The 24,757-nt window shown below is 38.8% G+C and overlaps 1 protein-coding gene across 3 annotated transcripts in view; it reads right to left on the reverse strand.

Moving 5' to 3' along the window:
- phf14 (PHD finger protein 14) overlaps positions 1 to 24,757 on the reverse strand; it is a 159,939-nt gene that overhangs the window by 133,736 nt on the left and 1,446 nt on the right. For all 3 annotated transcript variants that reach the window (XM_062029367.1, XM_062029368.1, XM_062029369.1), the window contains exons 2-4: positions 14,547 to 14,657; positions 5,444 to 6,171; positions 159 to 291 (exon numbers count right to left, since the gene is read on the reverse strand). In XM_062029367.1, coding sequence (XP_061885351.1) covers positions 159 to 291; positions 5,444 to 6,171; positions 14,547 to 14,657 — 972 coding nt within the window. The remainder of the gene's footprint in view (positions 1 to 158; positions 292 to 5,443; positions 6,172 to 14,546; positions 14,658 to 24,757) is intronic.

A 24,757-nucleotide genomic window follows, 5' to 3' on the forward strand; every position in this document is an offset into this window, starting at 1 on the left:
TAAACTTAACATATGAGCTATGCACAAGATGATATAATGTTCCACTCTCTCTGACTCAATCCCACTGTTTTCTTCCAGTCGTATTGCAGCAGGGATCGGAAAGCTCTCGTAGTTCCGTGTTTGAACGTGGTAACGAGGCGGAATTAACTCTGGCATACCTTCATGCACGGTGACACCACAATTGTCGCACTGAATGATCTCATCTGCGTCCCCGCTGCTGTCTCCAAGGCACACACAGCAGATAAGGATGTGTCGAGTGCTCCACGTCTGGGATCGATCCAGCAAGGCATCCTGAGGGAGAAAAAGAGCCCATGTTCATCATTGGCCACGATGGAGTCCTGGGGCCGTACTTATCAAGCTTCTTAGAGTGCCATTTTACACTTAAGTCCTGAGAATTTGCGAAATTTAGTCCTACTCTCAAACTTTTGAATAAAAGCTTTTTATCAACGTTCTTAAGTCTAAGAATCACTCCTACTCTCCGCGATATTTAAGAGACCTTCAGAGGTGTCTTAAGTGGTTAGGAGTTGCCAGCAGGGGATGGCACTGAGGCGAGAGAGACGTGCGCCAACGTTCAGGGAACGGAACAATGGTTTTTTTTTTTTGATGACGAGCAGCTGATCAAACGGTATCGTTTAGACAGAGCGGATATTATTTTTGTCACAGATTTAATACTTTTCGATTCCTTGTTGATTTCTGCATGTGTCTGCAGTGGGCTAGTATATATAGAGCCACCCACACCAGTTTCAAATTAGTTGCCTAATTAATGAATTGGAAAGAAAATGTTATGACAGTAGCGTATGTGTGTGGCCGTGAGGTGAGTGACGTCAGTGAGTGTGTGGGCGAGAGAAGAGAGGGAGCGGTAGCGTGAGTGCCGGCGGGGACTAGTTTGTTTTGTATTATTTTGTAGTTTATTGTCAAAATATACACTCCCATTGTCCACTTAAATATTTCCAAGATATTTCTTTATTCTTAGACAAGGGATTCCCTTCCGTGATTGGTCATTTCTATGGACACAGAAATGACGTCACCTAAAATTGCGTTTACGGCACATAGTAATGTCGTAATTCAGCTCTGAGTGTGACACTTAAGATTCAGTCCTACACTTCGCTGAAAGTGTGAGTAAGACGCTTGATAACTAACTTTTAAGTGCAGCTTTCAGCCAAGAATTTATTTACTCTTAAGTCAACTCTTAGCAGACTTCTTAGGAGTCATTCTAAGAAGCTTGATAAGTACGGCCCCTGGTCAGTTATTCGTGTGACGCCTGTATAAAGTCATCATATCAGGGCAGTGGGGGAAATAAGTATTGCATGATTTAATGAAGATTTTGCAAGTTTGCTGCTAACAAAGACTGTCTCAAATGATTATTTTAGAGTTGAGACACTCCAGCCAGATTCCAGTCAGGGGATCATTTAACTTTATTGTAGTTTGTTTGTTCATAGAACGCACGCACAACAATGAACCACTCCGTCCGTATCCGTCTCCTTTCTTCATGGATCAATCAAGCACTGTCCATGCACTGTTTACCTGATGAGGCTTTTCAGCACACTGTGAAACTCTGCGTTACGGATGTAACGGTATATGAATTTTATATCACCGGTTGTGTAAACAAAATTATCACTGTTACCATTATTGCTGTGGTATTGTTAAATGTGCTCAAAAAGACTTATAGAGACTAAAATCTTTCAACCAGGTTAAAAAAAAAATACACTAAAATAAATAGACACACAGTATGCTTATGATTGTATGAGGCTGGTCCTGGGAATTCCGAGAAGCTCCAGTGCAAGCCAGATGTTTGTTAGTGTTGGGGTGCCCACTTTCTCAGCGTTGCTACGCAACCTTATGTATAAGTTTATGTGTAGGGCATCTGAGTCTGAAAATGACATAATCACTGTGATAACGGACCCTGCTCGCAGTTCTGTTAGGTCAGGGGTCACCAACCTTTTTGAAAGCAAGAGCTACTTCTTGGGTGCTGATTAATGCGAAGGGCTACCAGTTTGATACACACTTAAATTAATTGCCAGAAATAGCCAATTTGCTCAATTTACCTTTAACTCTATGTTATTATTAATAATTAATGATATTTACACTTAATTGAACGGTTTAAAAGAGGAGAAAACACGAAAAAAATGACAATTAAATTTTGAAACATAGTTTATCTTCAATTTCGACTCTTTAAAATTCAAAATTCAACCGAAAAAAAGAGAAAAACTTAAAAAAAAGAATTTATGGAACATCATTAGTAATTTTTCCAGATTAAGATAATTTTAGAATTTTGATTAAATAGGTTAAAATCCAATCTACACTTTGTTAGAATATATAACAAATTGGACCAAGCTATATTTCTAACAAAGACAAATCATTATTTCTTCTACATTTTCCAGAACAAAAATTTTAAAAGAAATTCAAAAGACTTTGAAATAAGATTTAAATTTGATTCTACAGATTTTCTAGATTTGCCAGAATAATTTTTTTGAATTTTAATCATAATAAGTTTGAAGAAATATTTCACAAATATTCTTCGTCAAAAAAACAGAAGCTAAAATGAAGAATTAAATTAAAATGTATTTATTATTCTTTACAATAAAAAAAAAAAAACATTTACTTGAACATTGATTTAAATTGTCAGGAAAGAAGAGGAAGGAATTTAATAGGTAAAAAGGTATATGTGTTTAAAAATCCTAAAATCATTTTTAAGGTTGTATTATTTCTCTAAAATTGTCTTTCTGAAAGTTATAAGAAGCAAAGTAAAAAAATAAATGAATTTATTTAAACAAGTGAAGCGCCCCCCGCGACCCGAAGGGAATAAGCGGTAGAAAATGGATGGATGGATGGAAGTGAAGACCAAGTCTTTAAAATATTTTCTTGGATTTTCAAATTCTATTTGAGTTTTGTCTCTCTTAGAATTAAAAATGTCGGGCAAAGCGAGACCAGCTTGCTAGTAAATAAATAAAATATAAAAAATAGAGGCAGCTCACTGGTAAGTGCTGCTATTTGAGCTAATTTTAGAACAGGCCGGCGGGCTACTCATCTGGTCCTTACGGGCGACTTGGTGCCCGCGGGCACCGCGTTGGTGACCCCTGTGTTAGGTACTCATCTGGACTGTGGAACCATTGGCACACATTGTATGTCAGAAACTGACATTTGGGCTTTATGTTTTATTGTTTTGTTTTTAATGTTTTGTATTGTGTTTTTATGTGTGTAATGGATCTTAAGGTCTGCAATAAAGATTGAAAGAAACGAAAAATAATACTTTCGTGGTAGAAGAAACATTAAATATTGTTTTGGCTTGAAAAAAGCCATATTATTTTAAGTGAGTGTTTGAATATGTTTACTTTCGTCTATTTTAATTTGTAAACGTTTTAGAAGCAAATTGGCTGTTCACTTCCAGTTTATGTGATGTCATGCGAGTTCATGTCTGTCGAAAACCCCTTGGTCTGTGTGGAGTACAGATCCATCACTTTGTGCTCAAATAGCACAGCCTTTATGCTCAATGAATGTGTTCATATAAGTTTAGATTGTGCTATGACATTTTTTTTAATGGCAAAGTAATTTAGCGGTCCATAAATTTGTCAAAGTGTGGTTATCAGTCACGGTTTTTCAATAATTTGAGTTGAATACAGTAATACTAACTGTCGGGAGTTCTACGGCGGTTATCATTAATAGCGTTTATCCTTAAATCCCTACTCTGTGAGTGTTTAGTGAACAGGCTTCCATACAGTGGCTGTGCTTTTTTAATTGAGTCCGACTGCAAAATAATCCACCATGAGGCCAAACAAAGTCGTGACTGCTAGCGCTTTGATACAGAAGGTGAGAGACACTATTCAAGAAAATAATTCCACACGGTCCTCTTCTCCCTTTATGTTCAGTAAAGGTAAAAGCGATGTTAAATGTTTAAATATTTCACATTGTTTAACTCATGTAAAACTATCGTTATTCTCTATCAAATGTTTTTGTGTTCATATTTTTGATGCCAGAGACAAATTAATTGGATTTACATTATTTCTTTGGAACAAATCGATTCAGTTTGCATAGATTTGATCTCTGTCAGTTAGACCTTTTGGAACAGATGGCCAACAAAAACAAAAGTACAACTGTATGTTGATGACAGAAGTCAGCTGGGGTTGATTTTTCAGGCCTAGTGGTTAGAGTGTCTGCCCTGAGATCGGTAGGTTGTGAGTTCAAATCCCGGCCGAGTCATACCAAAGACTATAAAAATGGGACCTATTACCTCCCTAATAAGAATAATAACAGTGTTTCCCACACATTCATTTATTTGTGGCGGCCCGCCACGAAAGAATTACGTCCGCCAAAAATAAATAAAAATTAATTGTTTTTGTTTTTTTTTTGTCCTGTCCAGCTTCTCAGGCAAATCATATAGATGATGTAGATGCCCATATAGGCTGTTCAGATTTAATTTACAAAAGAGAAGTGTAGGATACTTCTCTTGTTGCCTCATTTGTTGCCTCTGTTTCACTTTATGTTGCTGGTAAATAATATGGTTGTAGTAGTAGGCTAAAGTTAAATTATTTAGTATGCACCAATTAAAGGGGCAGAGCTTTAAGAGACATTTTAGCTTTTATATTTTATAAGATATATTTTTTGTAAGAACCCCAATTAATAAATATATTTCAGTGAATAACTTATTGTTCAAATCTGTATATAAATATGTACATAAAGTGTTGTAATTATATTGTAAAATGGATGGATGGATGACGGACGTTTAAAACAAAACTGTTATTATTAATTAGTAAGTATACATTTTTTGAGCCTTTTTAGAGAAAATCATATCATTGTAGTAAATTATGCAAATTACTCGATAATGTCATGGTGACCACGCCCATAGCCACGCCCCCACCGCCACAGGTATCTTGGCAGTTTATGGGAAACACTGAATAATAATAGATTTTATTTGTAAAAAGCATTTTCCATTGCGCAAACAACCTCAAAGTGCTACAGTGTATTTAAAAAAAAGAAAAAAAGATAATAAAATAAATAAAAATAAAAACCAGAACTAGCACTCATACATCTAAAAAAAGGCTTTTTTAAAAAGAAGGGTTTTTAGGCCTTTTTTAAAAGCACCCACAGTCTGTGGTGCCCTCAGGTGGTCAGGGAGAGCGTTCCACAGACTGGGACTGCTTGGCACTCAGCATCAAGGGTTGGAATTGGGGGTTAAAACACCAAAAATGATTCCCGGGCGCGGCCACCGCTGCTGCCCACTGCTCCCCTCACCTCCCAGGGGGTGAACAAGGGGATGGGTCAAATGCAGAGAATAATTTCGCCACACCTAGTGTGTGTGTGTGACAATCATTGCTACTTTCTCTTTTCAACATGTTTCTAACACCTGAGTGGTAATGGTAGTGTCATAGACTGTGTTTGAGGTGAAAACATGATTTTGAAGGGAATAATTACAAGTTGGTAAAGAGGAATAAGACTGAGTGATTACCTCGTTACATTTCCCCTGGGACATGCTGTCATTTGTCAATTCTTCATCAAAAGCGTTTATGCTCTTTGGTTTTTTCTTGGGCTTCTTCACCTCGTCACTCTCGCTGGTACTGTTGTTGTTTTCCTCGTCCCCATCTTCCTTGTCATCGTCCTCTTCGTCATCATCCTCCTCCTCGTCATCGTCATTATCATCATCATCGTCGTCGTCGTCGTCATCGCTCGCGCTACCACCAGCCTCCTCCTCCGTGCCCCCTTTTTGGGCCCCCGCTTTGCCCTTCTTCTTCCCCGCTGTAGGTCTCCAGTCATTGTCGTCCTCGCTGTCGTAGTCGTCCATCTCGTTCAGCTCTTCCATGCTGGTGAAGTCCAGCAGCGGGCGGTTCCTGCGAAAGTTCCATTTCTTGGGCTCGGCCTGCAGTTCCTCTGCGTTGTCGCTGGCGGGCCCGGACGCCGACGTGCAGACACTGTCGTGCGCTGACTGCGAGTCCGACTCTGTGATCTTCTTGCTCTTTCGTCTTCCTTTGGGCGGACTGGCCACAGCGGCATCTTTGGTGGAGCCGTCTGAGGAATTCTGCTGTTTGGACTTGTCTTCGTCCTCCGTAAAGTTGTCTTTGGAATCCTCCTCATCAACACCGTCTTCTGCAGAGGCCGCATTGTCGGAGTCACTTTCAGAAGCTGCGGTGCTGGCTTTAGAACCGTCTTCGTCACTGCCGTTGCCGGTGCCGTCTGAGCCTATCACAATGCACAAGAATAAATAAATGATAGTAAATGGGTTATACTTGTATAGCGCTTTTATACCTTCAAGGTACTCAAAGCGCTTTGACAGTATTTCCACATTCACACACTAATGCAAGGCGCTAACCAGCAGCCATCAGGAGCAAGTGTCTTGCCCAAGGACACAACGGACGTGACTAGGATGGTAGAAGGTGGGGATTGAACCCCAGTAACCAGCAACCCTCCGATTGCTGGCACGGCCACTCTACCAACTTCGCCACGTAGATGTTCAGCGTTAGGATCGGACACGTCATCGATCGACTACTTCGACATTTTTAAAAAGTGGGTGGTCGGGTCTGTGGGACCCGTTTTCATTTTTTATTAAAAGAAAAATTATACAATTAATTAATTTTTCAAACTGACACTCACTGACTTTGGCTCATTTTCTGTGAATAACATATATCAGAATACATATTTAATGACCACACATCATACACCCCCCCTACACATTTCGATTACATATAACATAACGTATTTTCTTGAATAGCCGCCGGGGCGCTAATTAATTTAAAATCTCTTCTCACTCCTGCGCTTACCAAAAGCATGCGGAATGGGCAAGCATGCGCTAATTATTTTAAAACCTCTTCTCACTCCGGCGCTTACCTTATCATGAAAAGCACATTTAATTAAAAAAAAACGTTATTATGGTCTTACCTTTACTTATAAATGAGTCCATGTGCAGCTGCTTCTGATCAAAAGCAGTCTTCCTTATCTTTCTTCAGTTTTAAAAGTCTCTCTGTCTCGATGGAGATATTCCTTTAATTATTACCTCCTGCTTCGATTGAAAGTCCAGTTTAGAAAACGGTTTTATTTTAGAAATGTAATCCTCCATGTTAAAAGTGCAAGCAAACGATCGCTACTCATGCTTGCTGCTTGTTGTCTTCTTCTGCAGCACCGGTCTTCTGCAGTGCCAGTAGTCGCAAGAAGGATCACTAGCGCCCTCTACCACCAGGAGGCGGGAGTCATTTAATGAGTCATATTTGACCCGGCGGAAGTGCCAAGCATGCGCTAATTATTTTGCGAAACGAGTTTGACCCGGCTGTAATTCTAGGCAGGCGAATACTATATTCCCGGCGGCAATTCAAGGAAATACGGTATACCGTATTTCCTTGAATAGCCGCAGGGGCGCTAATTAATTTAAAACCTCTTCTCACTCCTGCGTTTACCAAAAGCATGCGGGATTGACAAGCATGCGTTAATTATTTTAAAACCTCTTCTCACTCGGGCGCTTACCTTATCATGAAAAGCACATTTAATAAAAAAAAACGTTATTATGGTCTTACCTTTAGGTATAAATGAGTCCATGCGCAGCTCCTATAGAAGTCTTCCTTATCTTTCTTCAGTTTTAAAAGTATCTCTGTCTCAATGGAGATCTTCCTTTAAGTATTACCTCCTGCTTCGATTGAAAGTCCAGTTTAGAAAACTGTTTTATTTTAGATATGTAATCCTCCATGGTAAAAGTGCAAGCAAACAATGGCTCCTCACTCTTGCTGCCTGTTGTCTTCTTCTGCAGCACCGGTCTTCTGCAGTACCAGCAGTCGCAAGAAGGATCACTAGCGCCCTCTACCACCAGGAGGCGGAAGTCATTTAATGACTCATATTTGACCCGGCGGAAGTGCCAAGCATGCGCTAATTATTTTGCGAAACGAGTTTGACCCGGCTGTAATTCTATGCAGGCGAATACTATATTCCCGGTGGCAATTCAAGGAAATACGGTAACATAACACACACACCAGGGTTTCCCACACATTCATTTATTTGTGGCGGCCCGCCACGAAAGAATTACATCCGCCACAAATTTTAAAAAATTAAATTAAATTAAATTTTTAAAAAAAATTTAAAAATAAAAAATAATTTTTTTTTTTTTTTGTCCTCTCCAGCTTCTCAGGCAAATCATATAGTTGATGTAGATGCCCATATCGGCTGTTCAGATTTACTTTACAAAAGAGAAGTGTAGGATACTTCTCTTGTTGCCTTATTTGTATTTGACTTTATTAAATGTATTAATATCAGAAACACAACATGTGTATATAACAAAGGGTGCAAAGTCTGCAAGCAGTAGGAAACACATGGTTAAGTGTAGAGAGTAAAACTGATGGCAGTCTAAACTTCTAGATTTTTGGAGCTCTTTGTTCAGTGGATCAGATGTTTGATGAAGCTCTGTGTCTATCTACCACCACTACGGTTTTCTGTTTATTTGTTACTGACTGTGGCAGGACACCTCTGCCTCTGTTTCACTTTATGTTGCTGGTAAATAACATGGTTGTAGTAGTAGGCTAAAGTTAAATTATTTAGAATGCACTAATTAAAGGGGCAGAGCTTTAAGAGACATTTTAGCTTTTATATTTTTATAAGATATATTTTTTGTAAGAACCACAATTAATAAATATATTTCAGTGAATAACTTATTGTTCAAATCTGTATATAAATATGTACATAAAGTGTTGTAATTATATTGTAAAATGGATGGATGGATGGACGTTTAAAACAAAACTGTTATTAATTAGTAAGTATACATTTTTTGAGCCTTTTTAGAGAAAATCAAATCATTGTAGTAAATTATGCAAATTACTCGATGATGTCATGGTGACCACGCCCATAGCCACGCCCCCACCGCCACAGGTATTTTGGCAGTTTATGGGAAACACTGCACACACACACACACACACACACACACACACACACACACACACACACACACACACACACACACACACACACACACACACACACACACACACACACACACACACACACACACACACACACACACACACACACACACAGCAGGCCTAGACAGGAGGAGGACAGAGTGTAGGTACACAGAACATCAGAGGGTCAAATGTGCGAGGAAATGAGAGCAGACAGTGTTGACAAACAATGTTGCAACCTTGTGTGGGAACCGCATGTGCAGAAACACAAAAGAAGAATCCCCGTGGGATGCAGAAACTGGCAAGAGAAATGTTCCGTGCAACGTTGATATTGTTGTTACTCAGCCAGCGTTTGCGGGTCTGATGGACCCGTTACATTTTGTGGCTTTTAATGCCTCACAATCAAACACTTTTATGTTAAAATACTGAACAGGTGTTTACCTTATCCCAATAAACATCTGTTCAGTATTTTAACATAAAAGTGTTTGATTGTGAAGCATTAAAAGCCACAAAATGCAACGGGTCCATCAGACCCACAAACGCTGGCTGAGTAACAACAATATGAACATTACACAAGGGTTACGCTAAATGCATTGCGATGTTATGCTTACTATATTTAGCACACCCCTTATGGCTGAGGAATTCACATTAGTCGCATCATTTCGGTCTTGACCTCTGTATGTATGATGAGATTATCGCAGATCTTCAAGATGCAACCTTTTAATCAAATTTGCATAATCTGATTTGGTGGATTTAAAGATTATTTTCTTATGAATGTCAACCTGTTGGTAGGTTGGTATGAAATTGTAAATGGGTATTTGGTGAAAGGAATTGTATTGTACGGTATTTTGTATATTATATCATGATGGCCAAAAGTTTGGACACAGCTTCTCATTTCAATGTGTTTTCTTTATTTTCATGACTATCTACATTTTAGATTGTCACTGAAGGTGTCAAAACTATGACACCTGTGAAGTGAAAACCATTTCAGGTGACCACCTGTTGAAGCTCATGGAGAGAATGCCAAGAGTGTACAGAGCAGTAATCAGAGCAAAGGGTGGCTATTTTGAAGACACTAGAATATAAAACACATTTTCAGTTATTTCACCTTTTTTTGTCAAGTACATAACTCCACGTGTGTTCATTCATAGTTTTGATGCCTTCAGTGACAATCTACAATGTAAATAGTCATGAAAATAAAGAAAACGCATTAAATGAGGAGAAGGTGTGTCCAAACGTTTGGCCTGTACTGTATATTTTAACTAGGGCTGCAACTAACGATTAATTTGATAATCGATTAATCTGTCAATTATTACTTCGATTAATCGATTAATAATCGGATAAAAGAGACAAACTACATTTCTATCCTATCCGGTATTTTATTGAAGAAAAAAAACAGCATACTGGCACCATACTTATTTTGATTATTGTTTCTCAGCTGTTTGTAAATGTTGCAGTTTATAAATAAAGGTTTAGTAAAAAAAAAAAATTAAAAAAATTAAAAAAAAATTAAAAATAAAAAAAAACTCTGCGCATAGCATAGATCCAACGAATCAATGACTAAATTAATCGGCAACTATTGTAATAATAGATTTTAATCAATTTAATCGATTAGTTGTTGCAGCCCTAATTTTAACTGTGGGTCCCTGTCCATAAGCTGTGCGCTTCTAGAACGGACTCTGATATTAACAAAAGAAACAATAATGTAATACAAAATGATGGTTGTCTATTAACAAATAAACAAATACTGGGAATATTTACTAAAGGTTGATTCAGTCTCTGTCACAAGATCTCACCAAATAAAAATATGACGATATTTCTCGATTAGAAAAAGGCGGGCATGGCAGGGGAGTTCCACAGCCAACACTGAACTGTCAATAATGGACACCAAGACGTGACAGAAAAGTACCAGGACATACTAGATTGCTTACTCCTCATTAAATAAAACAATACAAGTGATACACCTTGAAGATCCTCAAAAAAGACAATCTACAAGCTAAAATGATGGAATCAACAGACTTGGATGATGTTCATTAAGTTGTTTCATTTTGTCGGAAAAAAGCAGATAACATAAATGACACAAAACTATAATAATTTCAAATGGCAACTTTCTGGCTTTAAGAAACACAGAAATCCAAAAAATAAATTGTGGTTGTCTATAGCGGTTTCATTTTTAGATCGAGCAGAGTGAAAAAATATGGAATCACTCAATTCTGAAGAAAACATTATAGAAACCATATAAATGTTCATTTCCAAAGGAGAATAATCAGATGTCAATTGAAAACAAAGGAGAGGACTATCAAACCTTTTCAAGAAAGTAAAATATTGCAAAAGATGTCGATTGTTTTTAGTCAGCTGTGTGTGAAATGTGGAGCAAGTCCAAACAACATGGGAAGGTTGTAAAAGGCAAATGTAAACGTCAGAAATCTTTAAGCAATAAGTCTTGCAGAGCGAAACAAACGAAGAACAAAAGTGGAGCTGTAAGGAAGCGCCTGAAGGAAATGGGATTTAAATACAGAAAAGCTATAGTAAAGCCGTCATTAACAACTAAACATAGAAAATAAGGTAACCAATATTTGGAATAGTTATTCGTTTCTAGTCAAAGTTATTCAAACATGAAGCTTGATGTGGTTTCTGTTATTTTAGGAGAGGTCATTGACAGTCATGATTTAGTCAATTTAATTATAGTACTCGGTAAAAGGTTTATTTTTAAGGCCAAAAACAGATATTCACTTAGTATTACTTTCTTTAAAACATTTATTCAATATTTTTTAACTTTAGAAAGTTATATGGTTGAAACCGATAATGATGCCAAAAAACAAAAAAAGATGGGAAGTCCTCAAATGCTTATTTTGAAAATGTAATTTTGTTTATAGATTATATGCAATCTGTTGTTGTGTTCCCTAATTTTGAGTGTACATAAATGAGTGTGTGTTGCTGAGTCCGCCCTGGACATAATCTGGACTGGACCTGGTTTTAAGAACTCTTTAAACAATCTCATTTCATTGACAACCTGGTCTGGTGAAGATAAGGTCCTTTTTAAAAAAATTAAAAAAAACAAAATAAGATAAATAAATAAAAAACATTTTCTTGAATAAAAAAGAAAGTAAAACAATATAAAAACAGTTACATAGAAACTAGTAATTAATGAAAATGAGTAAAATTAACTGTTAAAAGTTAGTACTATTAGTGGAGCAGCAGCACGCACAATCATGTGTGCTTACGGACTGTATCCCTTGCAGACTGTATTGATATATATTGATATATAATGTAGGAAGCAGAATATTAATAACAGAAAGAAACAACCCTTTTGTCTGAATGAGTGTAAATGGGGGGAGGGAGGTTTTTTGGGTTGGTGCACTAATTGTAAGTGTATCTTGTGTTTTTTATGTGGATTTAATAAAAAAATGAAAAAAAAATACATTTATAGTATACGTCAGTAAACAGCTGAACAAGGTTTTAAGATGTTTTTTAAACATTATTTTTTTTAGGAAACGTCGGAACAGTAGTGACACATTTTCATGCTGCTTTTTATGTTGTGGTTAATTTAACAACAAAAAAACATCACCTTTATGACATGTGTCTGAGAGGAGCAGCAACATTTGTATTACAAAATATGGGAAATCTCCTGAACAATGGTGAAAATATCAATTTTTTTGTTCATCACAATAACTCACCATCTACTCAGTTATAGCAGATTATGGATTTGATACATTGTAAGGTTTCCTCGTGAGGAACCATCAAATGTTGGTTGGTTGAACTTGGTAGGTTGAAGTTTATTTCGAACATGTATACCAGGGGTCACCAACGCGGTGCCCGCGGGCACCAGGTAGCCCGTAAGGACCAGATGAGTAGCCCGCTGGCCTGTTCTAAAAATAGCTCAAATAGCAGCACTTACCAGTGAGCTGCCTCTATTTTTTAAATTGTATTTATTTACTAGCAAGCTGGTCTCGCTTTGCTCGACATTTTTAATTCTAAGAGAGACAAAACTCAAATAGAATTTGAAAATCCAAGAAAATATTTTAAAGACTTGGTCTTTACTTGTTTAAATAAATTCATTATTTTTTTACTTTGCTTCTTATAACTTTCAGAAAGACAATTTTAGAGAAAATATACAACCTTAAAAATGATTTTAGGATTTTTAAACACATATACCTTTTTACCTTTTAAATTCCTTCCTCTTCTTTCCTGACAATTTAAACCAATGTTTAAGTAAATTTATTTTTTATTGTAAAGAATAATAAATACATTTTAATTTAATTCTTCATTTTAGCTTCTGTTTTTTCGACGAAGAATATTTGTGAAATATTTCTTCAAACTTATTATGATTAAAATTGAAAAAAAAATCTTCTGGCAAATCTAGAAAATCTGTAGAATCAAATTTAAATCTTATTTCAAAGTCTTTTGAATTTCTTTGAAAAATGTTTGTTCTGGAAAATCTAGAAGAAATAATGATTTGTCTTTGTTAGAAATATAGCTTGGTCCAATTTGCTATATATTCTAACAAAGTGCAGATTGGATTTTAACCTATTTAAAACATGTCATCAAAATTCTAAAATGAATCTTAATCAGGAAAAATTACTAATGATGTTCCATAAATTATTTTTTTAATTTTTTCAAAAAGATTCGAATTAGCTAGTTTTTCTCTTCTTTTTTTCTGTTGAATTTTGAATTTTAAAGAGTCGAAATTGAAGATAAACTATGTTTCAAAATGTAATTGTCATTTTTGTGTGTTTTCTCCTCTTTTAAACCATTCAATTAAGTGTAAATATCATTAATTATTAATAATAACATAGAGTTAAAGGTAAATTGAGCAAATTGGCTATTTCTGGCAATTAATTTAAGTGTGTATCAAACTGGTAGCCCTTCGCATTAATCAGTAACCCAAGAAGTAGCTCTTGCTTTCAAAAAGGTTGGTGACCCCTGATGTATACAGTTTCAATATGATACATCGCATTTTTTACACCGCAGTGCAGTTTAGCAGAAAAGAGCACTGGTTATTACAACTAACTTACTCTCTACTTATCACCATTAGTTTAATACTAAATACCTGTATTATATGTGTAGAATAGAATAGAATAGAATAGAAAGTACTTTATTGATCTCTGGGGGAAATTCAGCACCACAGTTTGCTCACAATAAACACTTAGGTATTTTTTACATGTGAATAATATAAATACAGTCTATTATACAGCATTATTCACATGTGAATAATATAAATACAGTCTATTATACAGCATTATTCACATGTGAATAATATAAATACAGTCTGTTATACAGCATTATTCACATGTGAATATTATAAATACAGTCTATTATACAGAATTATTCACATGTGAATAATATAAATACAGTCTGTTATACAGCATTATTCACATGTGAATATTATAAATATAGCCTGAATATATTATATCTGTTGATGTAGTTCTATTCAAAAAATGTAAACAATAAAAATATAATCTGATACCGATAAAAGAAGGCCGCTATCAATATTCGTTAAAGGTTAATACATTATTTGTTGATTTAAATGATTATGAGAGTTAGTTCATGCAACATTTAGCACACCTTTCAGAAGCAGACAATCATGGAAGCGAAAAGGTGGGAGGTTCTAGCGCACAGCAGATTGAGACAACTACACATCACGTTCCCAAGTTTTATAAACTAAATTATATTTCAGCGTACCTGAGGCATCTCCAACTTGAAAGTCGCTATCATCGGAGCTGTCATAGTCCAAGGCATCCAGGAGAGAAGCAGCAAGAGGTTTCACCTGCCGACGTTTTGAACCACGCTCCACTATCACACAAACACAAAACATTAGCCTGCAACTTCATCTTTGTACATCTCAAAAGTCACACTTTGTTACTTTTTTTTTTAATCATGCTGATTGGAAGTAATGGTTCATAACAGTATTTGTAATCTGATTCGTCACTACGGACTATTGGCTGTGGTACAGAGCTTATATACTGTATATATATATATATATATATATTATCAGCACTTCCAAGTCCGAATCCAGGGTGGAGTGCCATCTCCAGGTTGGGGAGGAGACCCTGCCCCAAGTGGAGGAGTTCAAGTACCTCGGAGTCTTGTTCACGAGTGAGGGAAGAGTGGATCGTGAGATCGACAGGCGGGATCGGTGTGGCGTCTTCAGTAATGCGGACGCTGTATTAGGGCGGGGCGATATATCGCGGGTTTGTCTCTGTGCGATATAGAAAATGACTATATGGCAGGGGTCACCAACCTTTTTAAAACCAAGAGCTACTTCTTGGGTGCTGATTAATGCGAAGGGCTACCAGTTTGATACACACTTAAATAAATTGCCAGAAATAGCCAATTTGCCGAATTTACCTTTAACTCTATGTTATTATTAATAATTAATGATATTTACACTTAATTGAACGGTTTAAAAGAGGAGAAAACACGAAAAAAATGACAATTAAATTTTGAAACATAGTTCATCTTCAATTTCGACTCTTTAAAATTCAAAATTCAACCGAAAAAAAGAAGAGAAAAACTAGCTAATTTGAATCTTTTTGAAAAAATTAAAAATAATAATTTATGGAACATCATAAGTAATTTTTCCTGATTAAGATTAATTTTAGAATTTTGATGACATGTTTTAAATAGGTTAAAATCCAATCTACACTTTGTTAGAATATATAACAAATTGGACCAAGCTATATTTCTAACAAAGACAAATCATTATTTCTTCTAGATTTTCCATAACAAATTTTTTTAAAGAAATTCAAAAGACTTTGAAATAAGTGTACGAAAGCCTATTGTGTGCCTTTAACCAGTTTTGTAATGTTCCTATGCATTTAGGTTGATAGGTCAATCTGTGACGTCATTTCCCCTTTAAAGCACGTCTTTGTCAGAATAGCCGGTTTCAATCAGTGGTGGCAGCCAGCCTTGTGTGCGTTGACGACTAAATGTAAGTTTTGTCACATACTGTTACAGCATTTGAACTGACTGTCGTGCCTTGCTACTTCTGCAAATGTTTGGTGCATTGTATGCTAAGATCAGTTGTTTTTGGGTCGATTGAGAGCTAATTAGTCTTGTTGACGGCGTTTACATTTACGTGTAGTTTATTTAACGTCATTGCAACTGCGATGGCAGAGTTTGGCCTTTAGATGGCGACAGAGACCACATAATCGCCATGTATGGCTCTGAAGCTTAGAAACTTGAAGGAAGTTCATACATAGTTAAATGCAGTATATATGTTGTTGTTATGCACACCTTTATATTATATTATGTTATGTTATATTATGTATGCATATCCATGTATATTGCTGCATATTAATGAGTATATAATTGGATTGTAATATTTCCTCTTTTCTCTATTTGTTTAGACCACACACACACACACACACACACACACAAAACCATACACATTTAAATCAACAATAAAGATGATTAAAGGATTCTCTGGCCGGAATCTGTCCATTGTGTCCCAACTCTAAAAAGAACTACTATCCCTTCCTTACATTGGTCCTTCGAGCCGGAGAGAGTTCCACCATCAGACACTATGGAGTCATCACCTGCTGATCACCAGCCCTCTGTCAGGCCAAAGAGAGACATTCGACTACCACAGCATTTGGCCCCTTACGATGTCACCCTCCTTCCCTCTCAACTGCCTGCTGCCCAAATCTCCTCACTACCAGTAGGACAACACGGTGAAGCAAGGCCAACCAGAGCTAGGAGTGCGTCAGAGTACCAGTCATCTGCTTCTTCACGTCGATCCTCTCGGCGATCGCATGGGCTTCAACTGCTCCAAAATATTCCTGATGTTCAAACAGCTGCCCTAGAGGAGCGAATTAAAGGTTTGGAGCTTGCTGACCTACAGCAAGAAATAGAGGAGGAAAGGAAAGCTGACTTGGAGGCGAAGAGATTGGATGCACAAGCTAAAGAAGGACAACGACTACAAGAGGATGCTCACCTTGCCAAGGAGAATATGGCAAGGGAAATGGAACGGCGCAGACGCTTAAAGAAACTGGAGAAAGACTTACACATTGCCCGTATTGTCAAGTCTTTCCTGTCGGAGTCTGAAGATGATGCAATGTCAACAATGTCAGCTCCGCCCGCTGCTGACATGCTTCAGCTCCCATCAATAACTCCAATGAAATCCGCTGCCGCTATCCCGATTACACAGCCATTGACAACGATTCCCATTCCTGTGCAAGGTGCACAAACTTGTGTCCCGACTTTAGTAGCCCCCACTACAGCTCCTGCATCTGTGTCTTTCACAAGTCAACATATGCCAGTCATTCCCACATCTAGTTATGCATCAACAATGACACATGCAGCCGCAGTGCCACAAACCATGCAAACTTCTGTACCACAACCACCAGTTCCAGCTGGTGCACCTCCTCCTGCTGGGCAGTATGTTCAATACACATTACCATCTGCTACTCCAGCCCCGGCAGCACCACCCTGGTCCTACCCGGGCATCGAGACGCTGATCGCTACTTCCTATGGCATTCCCAAACCAGTACTTCCAAGGTTTGAGAGTGGCCGGGAAAGTGATTTCGCCCTACTCAAGATGGCGTTAGAGAACTTGATGAATAGTCATCCTCACCTGAGCGAGCAATATAAATATCAAGTTCTACTGAATCAGCTCAAACTCCCTAACGCTCTGCAGTTAGCCAAGTCATTCATGTATGACCCAAACCCGTACACGGCTGCGCTAGGGGCTCTACAAGACAAATATGGCCAGCCTAGACAACTAGTACAGAGTGAACTAGGAGCTATCCTGAACTCACCAGCCATCAGAGTGGGGGATGCAGAAGCTTTCGACACCTTTGCTCTCTCAGTTCAGACCTTAGTTGGTATGCTGCGGACTTTAGAGGGACCCCTTGGATGCGAGCTCAAATGTGGTTCTCACGTTGACCGCCTCATAAGTAAAATGCCTCCTGCTCACCGAGACGGATTTATGGAATACTGTCTTTGTCGAGGCATTCTACAGCCAGGTACCAACCAAACTTACACCCTGCCAGACCTGGCATCCTGGCTTCAAGTTAAAGCTCAAGCTAAGCGCCTCGCCAGCCGAGTCACTCACCTCTACAACCCGGGGCCTCCTCCTGCCAAGAGGGATTATAATAGTCCATGGCCCAAACAAAGGACAGCATCAATTCTCTTATGTTCTGGTGGAACCGGTAGCAGCCAGAGCACCAATCTGACAAAGTCACAACCTTTTAAACCTAGTCCTTATTGTCCATTTTGCAACAGTAAGGAGCATTATCTCAACTCATGCCTGGACTTCAAGAAACTGAATACCAGTGAGATCAATAAGTGGATCCAAGAAGGTAGCAGATGTTGGAAGTGCGGTCGTGGTCACAAAGCTGCAGCATGTACGCTTAAACGCCCTTGTAACTTATGCAAAGAGACGCACCTCACAGTACTGCATGACACGATCCAAGAGTCATCTCAACAAGTCCTGATGATGAGTAACCAAAATCCCACAGTCTACCTGGAACAGCCTCGAAGCCCTCAAACAGTTTTGCTGAAAGTTGTTAAAGTGCTCTTACAAAATGGAGACCGCACTCTAGAGACATTTGCTGTGCTCGATGATGGTTCTGAGAGAACACTCATCCTCCCCTATGCCGTAGAGCAACTACAACTTGCTAAGCATCCTGAAACCCTTCACCTGAGAACTGTTCAACAAGAAGTGAAAGTGCTCAATGGTTCGTCAGTCAGCCTTCACGTCTCTCCCATCTTCAAGCCAAGCAAGAAGTATTGGATTAAAAATGCCTTCACAGCTGAGAATCTGAGCCTATCTCAGCACACATATCCAGTAGCGGCCCTCCAAAAACGCTACGAGCACCTCAAAGACCTTCCTTTGCTGCCTATCCATCGAGCGCAACCGCTACTCCTCATAGGTTCTGATATGTCTCAGCTTCTTGCTCCTACAGAGCCGGTGCGAGCAGGCCCATCTGGCGGCCCCATAGCAGTCTGTACCAACCTAGGCTGGTCCCTACAAGGTCCGTCTGTGATTTATGCATCTTCCCATCAGCCTTCCTGTCTGCACGTTACCACTGAATCCCCATATACCGAACTTTTCAAGAATGTGGAACGTCTCTGGCAGATCGATACTCTCCCTTACGTCAGCGAGAAGATTGCATCTCGTTCCAAGCAGGACCAACAAGGTCTCTCTCTTTTACAGACTGACTCTAAGCGTGTACCTGTTGATGGTATCCAGCGCTACGCGACACCCCTGTTACGTCGCCAGCCAAGCACTATGCTATGTGTACCCTCAGATGCTGTAATGCCAAACTTGGGCAGCATTGAACGCAGGTTGGCCAAAGACCCTCACCTTGCAACCTCTTATCGTAGAGAGATGGACAAACTTATCAAAACAGGATACGTTGCTGAGATTCCTTCAGAGGAGGCAGCAAAGAGTACTGAGTCGTGGTACATACCACATCATATGGTGCACCACAATGGGAAAGACAGAGGGGTCTTCAACTGTTCTTTCTCCTACAATGGCCAGTCTTTAAATGATCATCTCCTCCCTGGACCAACGTTGGGCCCTACTATGATTGGAGTCCTCTTGCGGTTCCGATGTCATGCAATAGCCATAAGCGGGGATATCAAGTCAATGTTTCACCAGATCCGCTTACTTGACCATGATAAACCACTCCTTCGATTCCTGTGGCGGAACATGGACAGGGAATCTAGAGCGCAGATCTTTGAATGGCAGGTCCTACCTTTCGGAACAACCTGCAGCCCCTGTTGTGCAGTGTACGCCTTACAGCAGCACGTCAGGGACTATGAGCCACCAGACTCTCTGCTCATGCAAGTGGTTGAGCACTCCTTCTATGTGGATAATTGCCTCCACAGTCTGAGTAAGGTTGAAGAAGCCAAAGCTCTCATTGACACTCTGCGTGAACTTCTTAGCGAGGGAGGTTTCGAGATCCGACAGTTGGCTAGCAACATGCCAGAAGTTGTGGCCCATCTACCACCTGATGCACGATCAGCAACTAGTGAGCTGTGGTTATCCAAAGCAAGTGATAACCTCCACGAACCCACTCTTGGACTATGCTGGGATTGTTTGAATGACACTCTGAGTTTCAAGCGTCACACAACAGAATCATCAGCTGCCACTCTTCGAAATGTCTACAGTGTCCTGGCCAAGCTTTATGACCCCCTAGGATTCATTGTACCATTTACCACTCAGTGTAAGGTACTCATCCAAGATATGTGGAAGTCCAACCTTGGCTGGGACGACCAGATCCAGCCTGCAGATCTCCTTGACAAGTGGTCAACCTGGGAAATGATCCAAGAGCACCGCTGGAATAAGGGCCCGCACTTCCTTTACCTGCCAGAAAATGAGTGGCCCAATTTGCCTACATCTGACCTGGAACCGGATGCCACAGAGCTGAGGAAATCCGCCTTCGTTGGAACTATTTCCTGTGCTTCATCCACTCAGCTTACTGATTTCAGTAAGTTCTCCACATGGAAACAGCTTCTACAAGAGACAGCTAGCTCCCTTCATGGGGCGGCTGATGCTGGTGCTTCATCCCCACCTTCCGCCGTGGATTTTCTGCAAGAACGTAACAAGTGGAGGAACGATGGCAAGACCCTTTTGGCTGGTCAAGTTGTCTTGATAGTGGATCCTCAACTCCCCCGAGGATCGTGGCCTGTAGGACGGATCACTCCAGGAGCAGATGGACGGGTCTGGACTGCCAGAATACAAGTGAAGAATCGCACCTACCTTCGCCCAGTCGCCCGACTGATCATGCTTCCACCTCTTGATGACGAGGACACTACCTCATAGACTTTCTTCTAGTTTCAACTGCCATACGGACAGTTGGGGGCGGCTGTGTACGAAAGCCTATTGTGTGCCTTTAACCAGTTTTGTAATGTTCCTATGCATTTAGGTTGATAGGTCAATCTGTGACGTCATTTCCCCTTTAAAGCACGTCTTTGTCAGAATAGCCGGTTTCAATCAGTGGTGGCAGCCAGCCTTGTGTGCGTTGACGACTAAATGTAAGTTTTGTCACATACTGTTACAGCATTTGAACTGACTGTCGTGCCTTGCTACTTCTGCAAATGTTTGGTGCATTGTATGCTAAGATCAGTTGTTTTTGGGTCGATTGAGAGCTAATTAGTCTTGTTGACGGCGTTTACATTTACGTGTAGTTTATTTAACGTCATTGCAACTGCGATGGCAGAGTTTGGCCTTTAGATGGCGACAGAGACCACATAATCGCCATGTAGGGCTCTGAAGCTTAGAAACTTGAAGGAAGTTCATACATAGTTAAATGCAGTATATATGTTGTTGTTATGCACACCTTTATATTATATTATGTTATGTTATATTATGTATGCATATCCATGTATATTGCTGCATATTAATGAGTATATAATTGGATTGTAATATTTCCTCTTTTCTCTATTTGTTTAGACCACACACACACACACACACACACAAAACCATACACATTTAAATCAACAATAAAGATGATTAAAGGATTCTCTGGCCGGAATCTGTCCATTGTGTCCCAACTCTAAAAAGAACTACTATCCCTTCCTTACAATAAGAATTAAATTTGATTCTACAGATTTTCTAGATTTGCCAGAATAATTTTTTTGAATTTGAATCATAATAAGTTTGAAGAAATATTTCACAAATATTCTTCGTCGAAAAAACAGAAGCTAAAATGAAGAATTAAATTCAAATGTATTTATTATTCTTTACAATAAAAAAATAAATTTACTTGAACATTGATTTAAATTGTCAGGAAAGAAGAGGAAGGAATTTAAAAGGTAAAAAGGTATATGTGCTTAAAAATCCTAAAATCATTTTTAGGGTTGTATTTTTTCTCTAAAATGGTCTTTCTGAAAGTTATAAGAAGCAAAGTAAAGCAATTAATTAATTTATTTAAACAAGTGAAGACCAAGTCTTTAAAATATTTTCTTGGATTTTCAAATTCTATTTGAGTTTTGTCTCTCTTAGAATTAAAAATGTCAGGCAAAGCGAGACCAGCTTGCTAGTAAATAAATAAAATTTAAAAAATAGAGGGAGCTCACTGGTAAGTGCTGCTATTTGAGCTATTTTTAGAACAGGCCAGCGGGCTACTCATCTGGTCCTTACGGGCTACCTGGTGCCCGCGGGCACCGCGTTGGTGACCCCTGCTATATGGTGATATTGGAGTATACGTTCTCACACAGTTGCTTTTAACTGCAGATATTACACTACAGGCGTTTCTCACTCTTTCTAGTCTCTCCTTCTCACAGAGACATAAAACAAGCGCACCTTCTTACATACGTCACATACTGTTGCACGTGCAACGTCATACGCTCTCACGGAGCAGACAGGGGTAACATTAGCTGTGATGCTAGCGGAGAGGTGCAAGTGGTAATATGAGAGAGAGAAGGTGCCAATCTGGTAACAAATGAAGGAAGAATTAATTCCCGAGTAAAACAGCAGGGGGTCCATCGTCTGGCGGTGGTTTGGCTTCAAGCGGGAAGATGTTGAACAGACAACCGTAATATGTCAAGTATGCGGCAAAAGCGTTGCTACAAAATGTAGCAGCACTATTAATTTGTAACATCATTTGAAAAGTCACCCGTTAGAGAATGAAGAGTGCTTGAAACTCCGCATGTCAACATCTCCGTTCGGTGCCACACCAACAAAATGCCGAAGCAACAACGTATGAAAAAAATGTCAACAACAGAAGGAGATAACGTCCGCAGGAACCTACCACATAGCGAAGGACATACACTATTTGATTTCCTATTATGCAGCTCATTTTTATTTGACACTTATTGAAATATCTTGTGAGACATCATGCACAAAAGTGCACTTTATTTGTTTTAAACTATTGTAGTGGCGTTCTGTACAAAAAGTGCACTTTAATTTAGTGTTGTTTTGATATGTCATCTGAGTGACATCATGCACAAAAGTGCACTCATGGCTTGTTTGAAAATGTCTCGGACAATCTTGCACTTTCTGTTTTGAAATGACATGAATGTTTGTGCCACTGCTTAATAACTGTTTCATAAATACACTTTTGCTAAATTGACTTAGTTGTGAGTTCCCTCTCTGCATGAAAGTTTAAAAGTAGCATATATTAATGCAGTATGAAGAAGAATGTTTTAATGTAGACACATAGAATCATCATACTGCTGTGATTATATGCATCAAGTGTTCATTCAAGGCTAAGGCAAAATATCCACATATATATGGTGTATCGTGACATGGACTAAACATATCCACATATATATGGTGTATCGTGACATGGACTAAACATATCCACATATATATGGTGTATCGTGACATGGACTAAACATATCCACATATATATGGTGTATCGTGACATGGACTAAACATATCCACATATATATGGTGTATCGTGACATGGACTAAACATATCCACATATATATGGTGTATCGTGACATGGACTAAACATATCCACATATATATGGTGTATCGTGACATGGCCTAAACATATCCACATATGTATGGTGTATCGTGACATGGACTAAACATATCCACATATATATGGTGTATCGTGACATGGACTAAACATATCCACATATATATGGTGTATCGTGACATGGACTAAACATATCCACATATATATGGTGTATCGTGACATGGACTAAACATATCCACATATATATGGTGTATCGTGACATGGACTAAACATATCCACATATATATGGTGTATCGTGACATGGACTAAACATATCCACATATATATGGTGTATCGTGACATGGACTAAACATATCCACATATATATGGTGTATCGTGACATGGACTAAACATATCCACATATATATGGTGTATCGTGACATGGACTAAACATATCCACATATATATGGTGTGTCGTGACATGGACTAAACATATCCACATATATATGGTGTATCGTGACATGGACTAAACATATCCACATATATATGGTGTATTGTGACATGGACTAAACATATGCACATATATATGGTGTATCGTGACATGGACTAAACATATCCACATATTAATAAAAGGCCATATCGCCCAGCCCTACTCATGGTAATACTGCAGTCAGTAGTACTAGTGGTAATACAACAATAAGTAATACTACAATAAGTAAAATAAGTAGTACTAATAGTAATACTACAATCCCCGTTTCCATATGAGTTGGAGAATTGTGTTAGATGTAAATCTAAACGGAATACAATGATTTGCAAATCCTTTTCAAGCCATATTCAGTTGAATATGCTACAAAGACAACATATTTCATGTTCAAACTGATAAACATTTTTTTTGTGTGCAAATAATCATTAACTTTAGAATTTGATGGCAGCAACACGTGCCAAAGAAGTTGGGAAAGGTGGCAATAAATACTGATCAAGTTGAGGAATGCTCATCAAACACTTATTTGGAACATCCCACAGGTGAACGGGAAAATTGGGAACAGGTGGGTGCCATGATTGGGTATAAAAGTAGATTCCATGAAATGCTCAGTCATTCACAAACAAGGACGGGGCGAGGGTCACCACTTTGTCAACAAATGCCTGAGCAAATTGTTGAACAGTTTAAGAACAACCTTTCTCAAGCAGCTATTGCAAGGAATTGAGGGATTTCACCATCTACGCTCCGTAATATCATCAAAGGGTTGAGAGAATCTGGAGAAATCACTGCAGGTAAGCAGCTAAGCCCGTGACCTTCCATCCCTCAGGCTGTACTGCATCAACAAGCCACATCAGTGTGTAAAGGATATCACCACATAGGCTCAGGGACACTTCAAAAACCCACTGTCAGTAACTACAGTTGGTCGCTACATCTGTAAGTGCAAGTTAAAACTCTCCTATGCAAGGCGAAAACCGTTGATCAACAACACCCAGAAACGCCGTCAGCTTCGCTGGGCCCGAGCTCATCTAAGATGGACTGATACAAAGTGGAAAAG

The sequence above is a fragment of the Entelurus aequoreus genome, linkage group LG20 (genome assembly GCF_033978785.1).
Source record: "Entelurus aequoreus isolate RoL-2023_Sb linkage group LG20, RoL_Eaeq_v1.1, whole genome shotgun sequence".
NCBI classification, from domain to species: Eukaryota; Metazoa; Chordata; class Actinopteri; order Syngnathiformes; family Syngnathidae; genus Entelurus; species Entelurus aequoreus.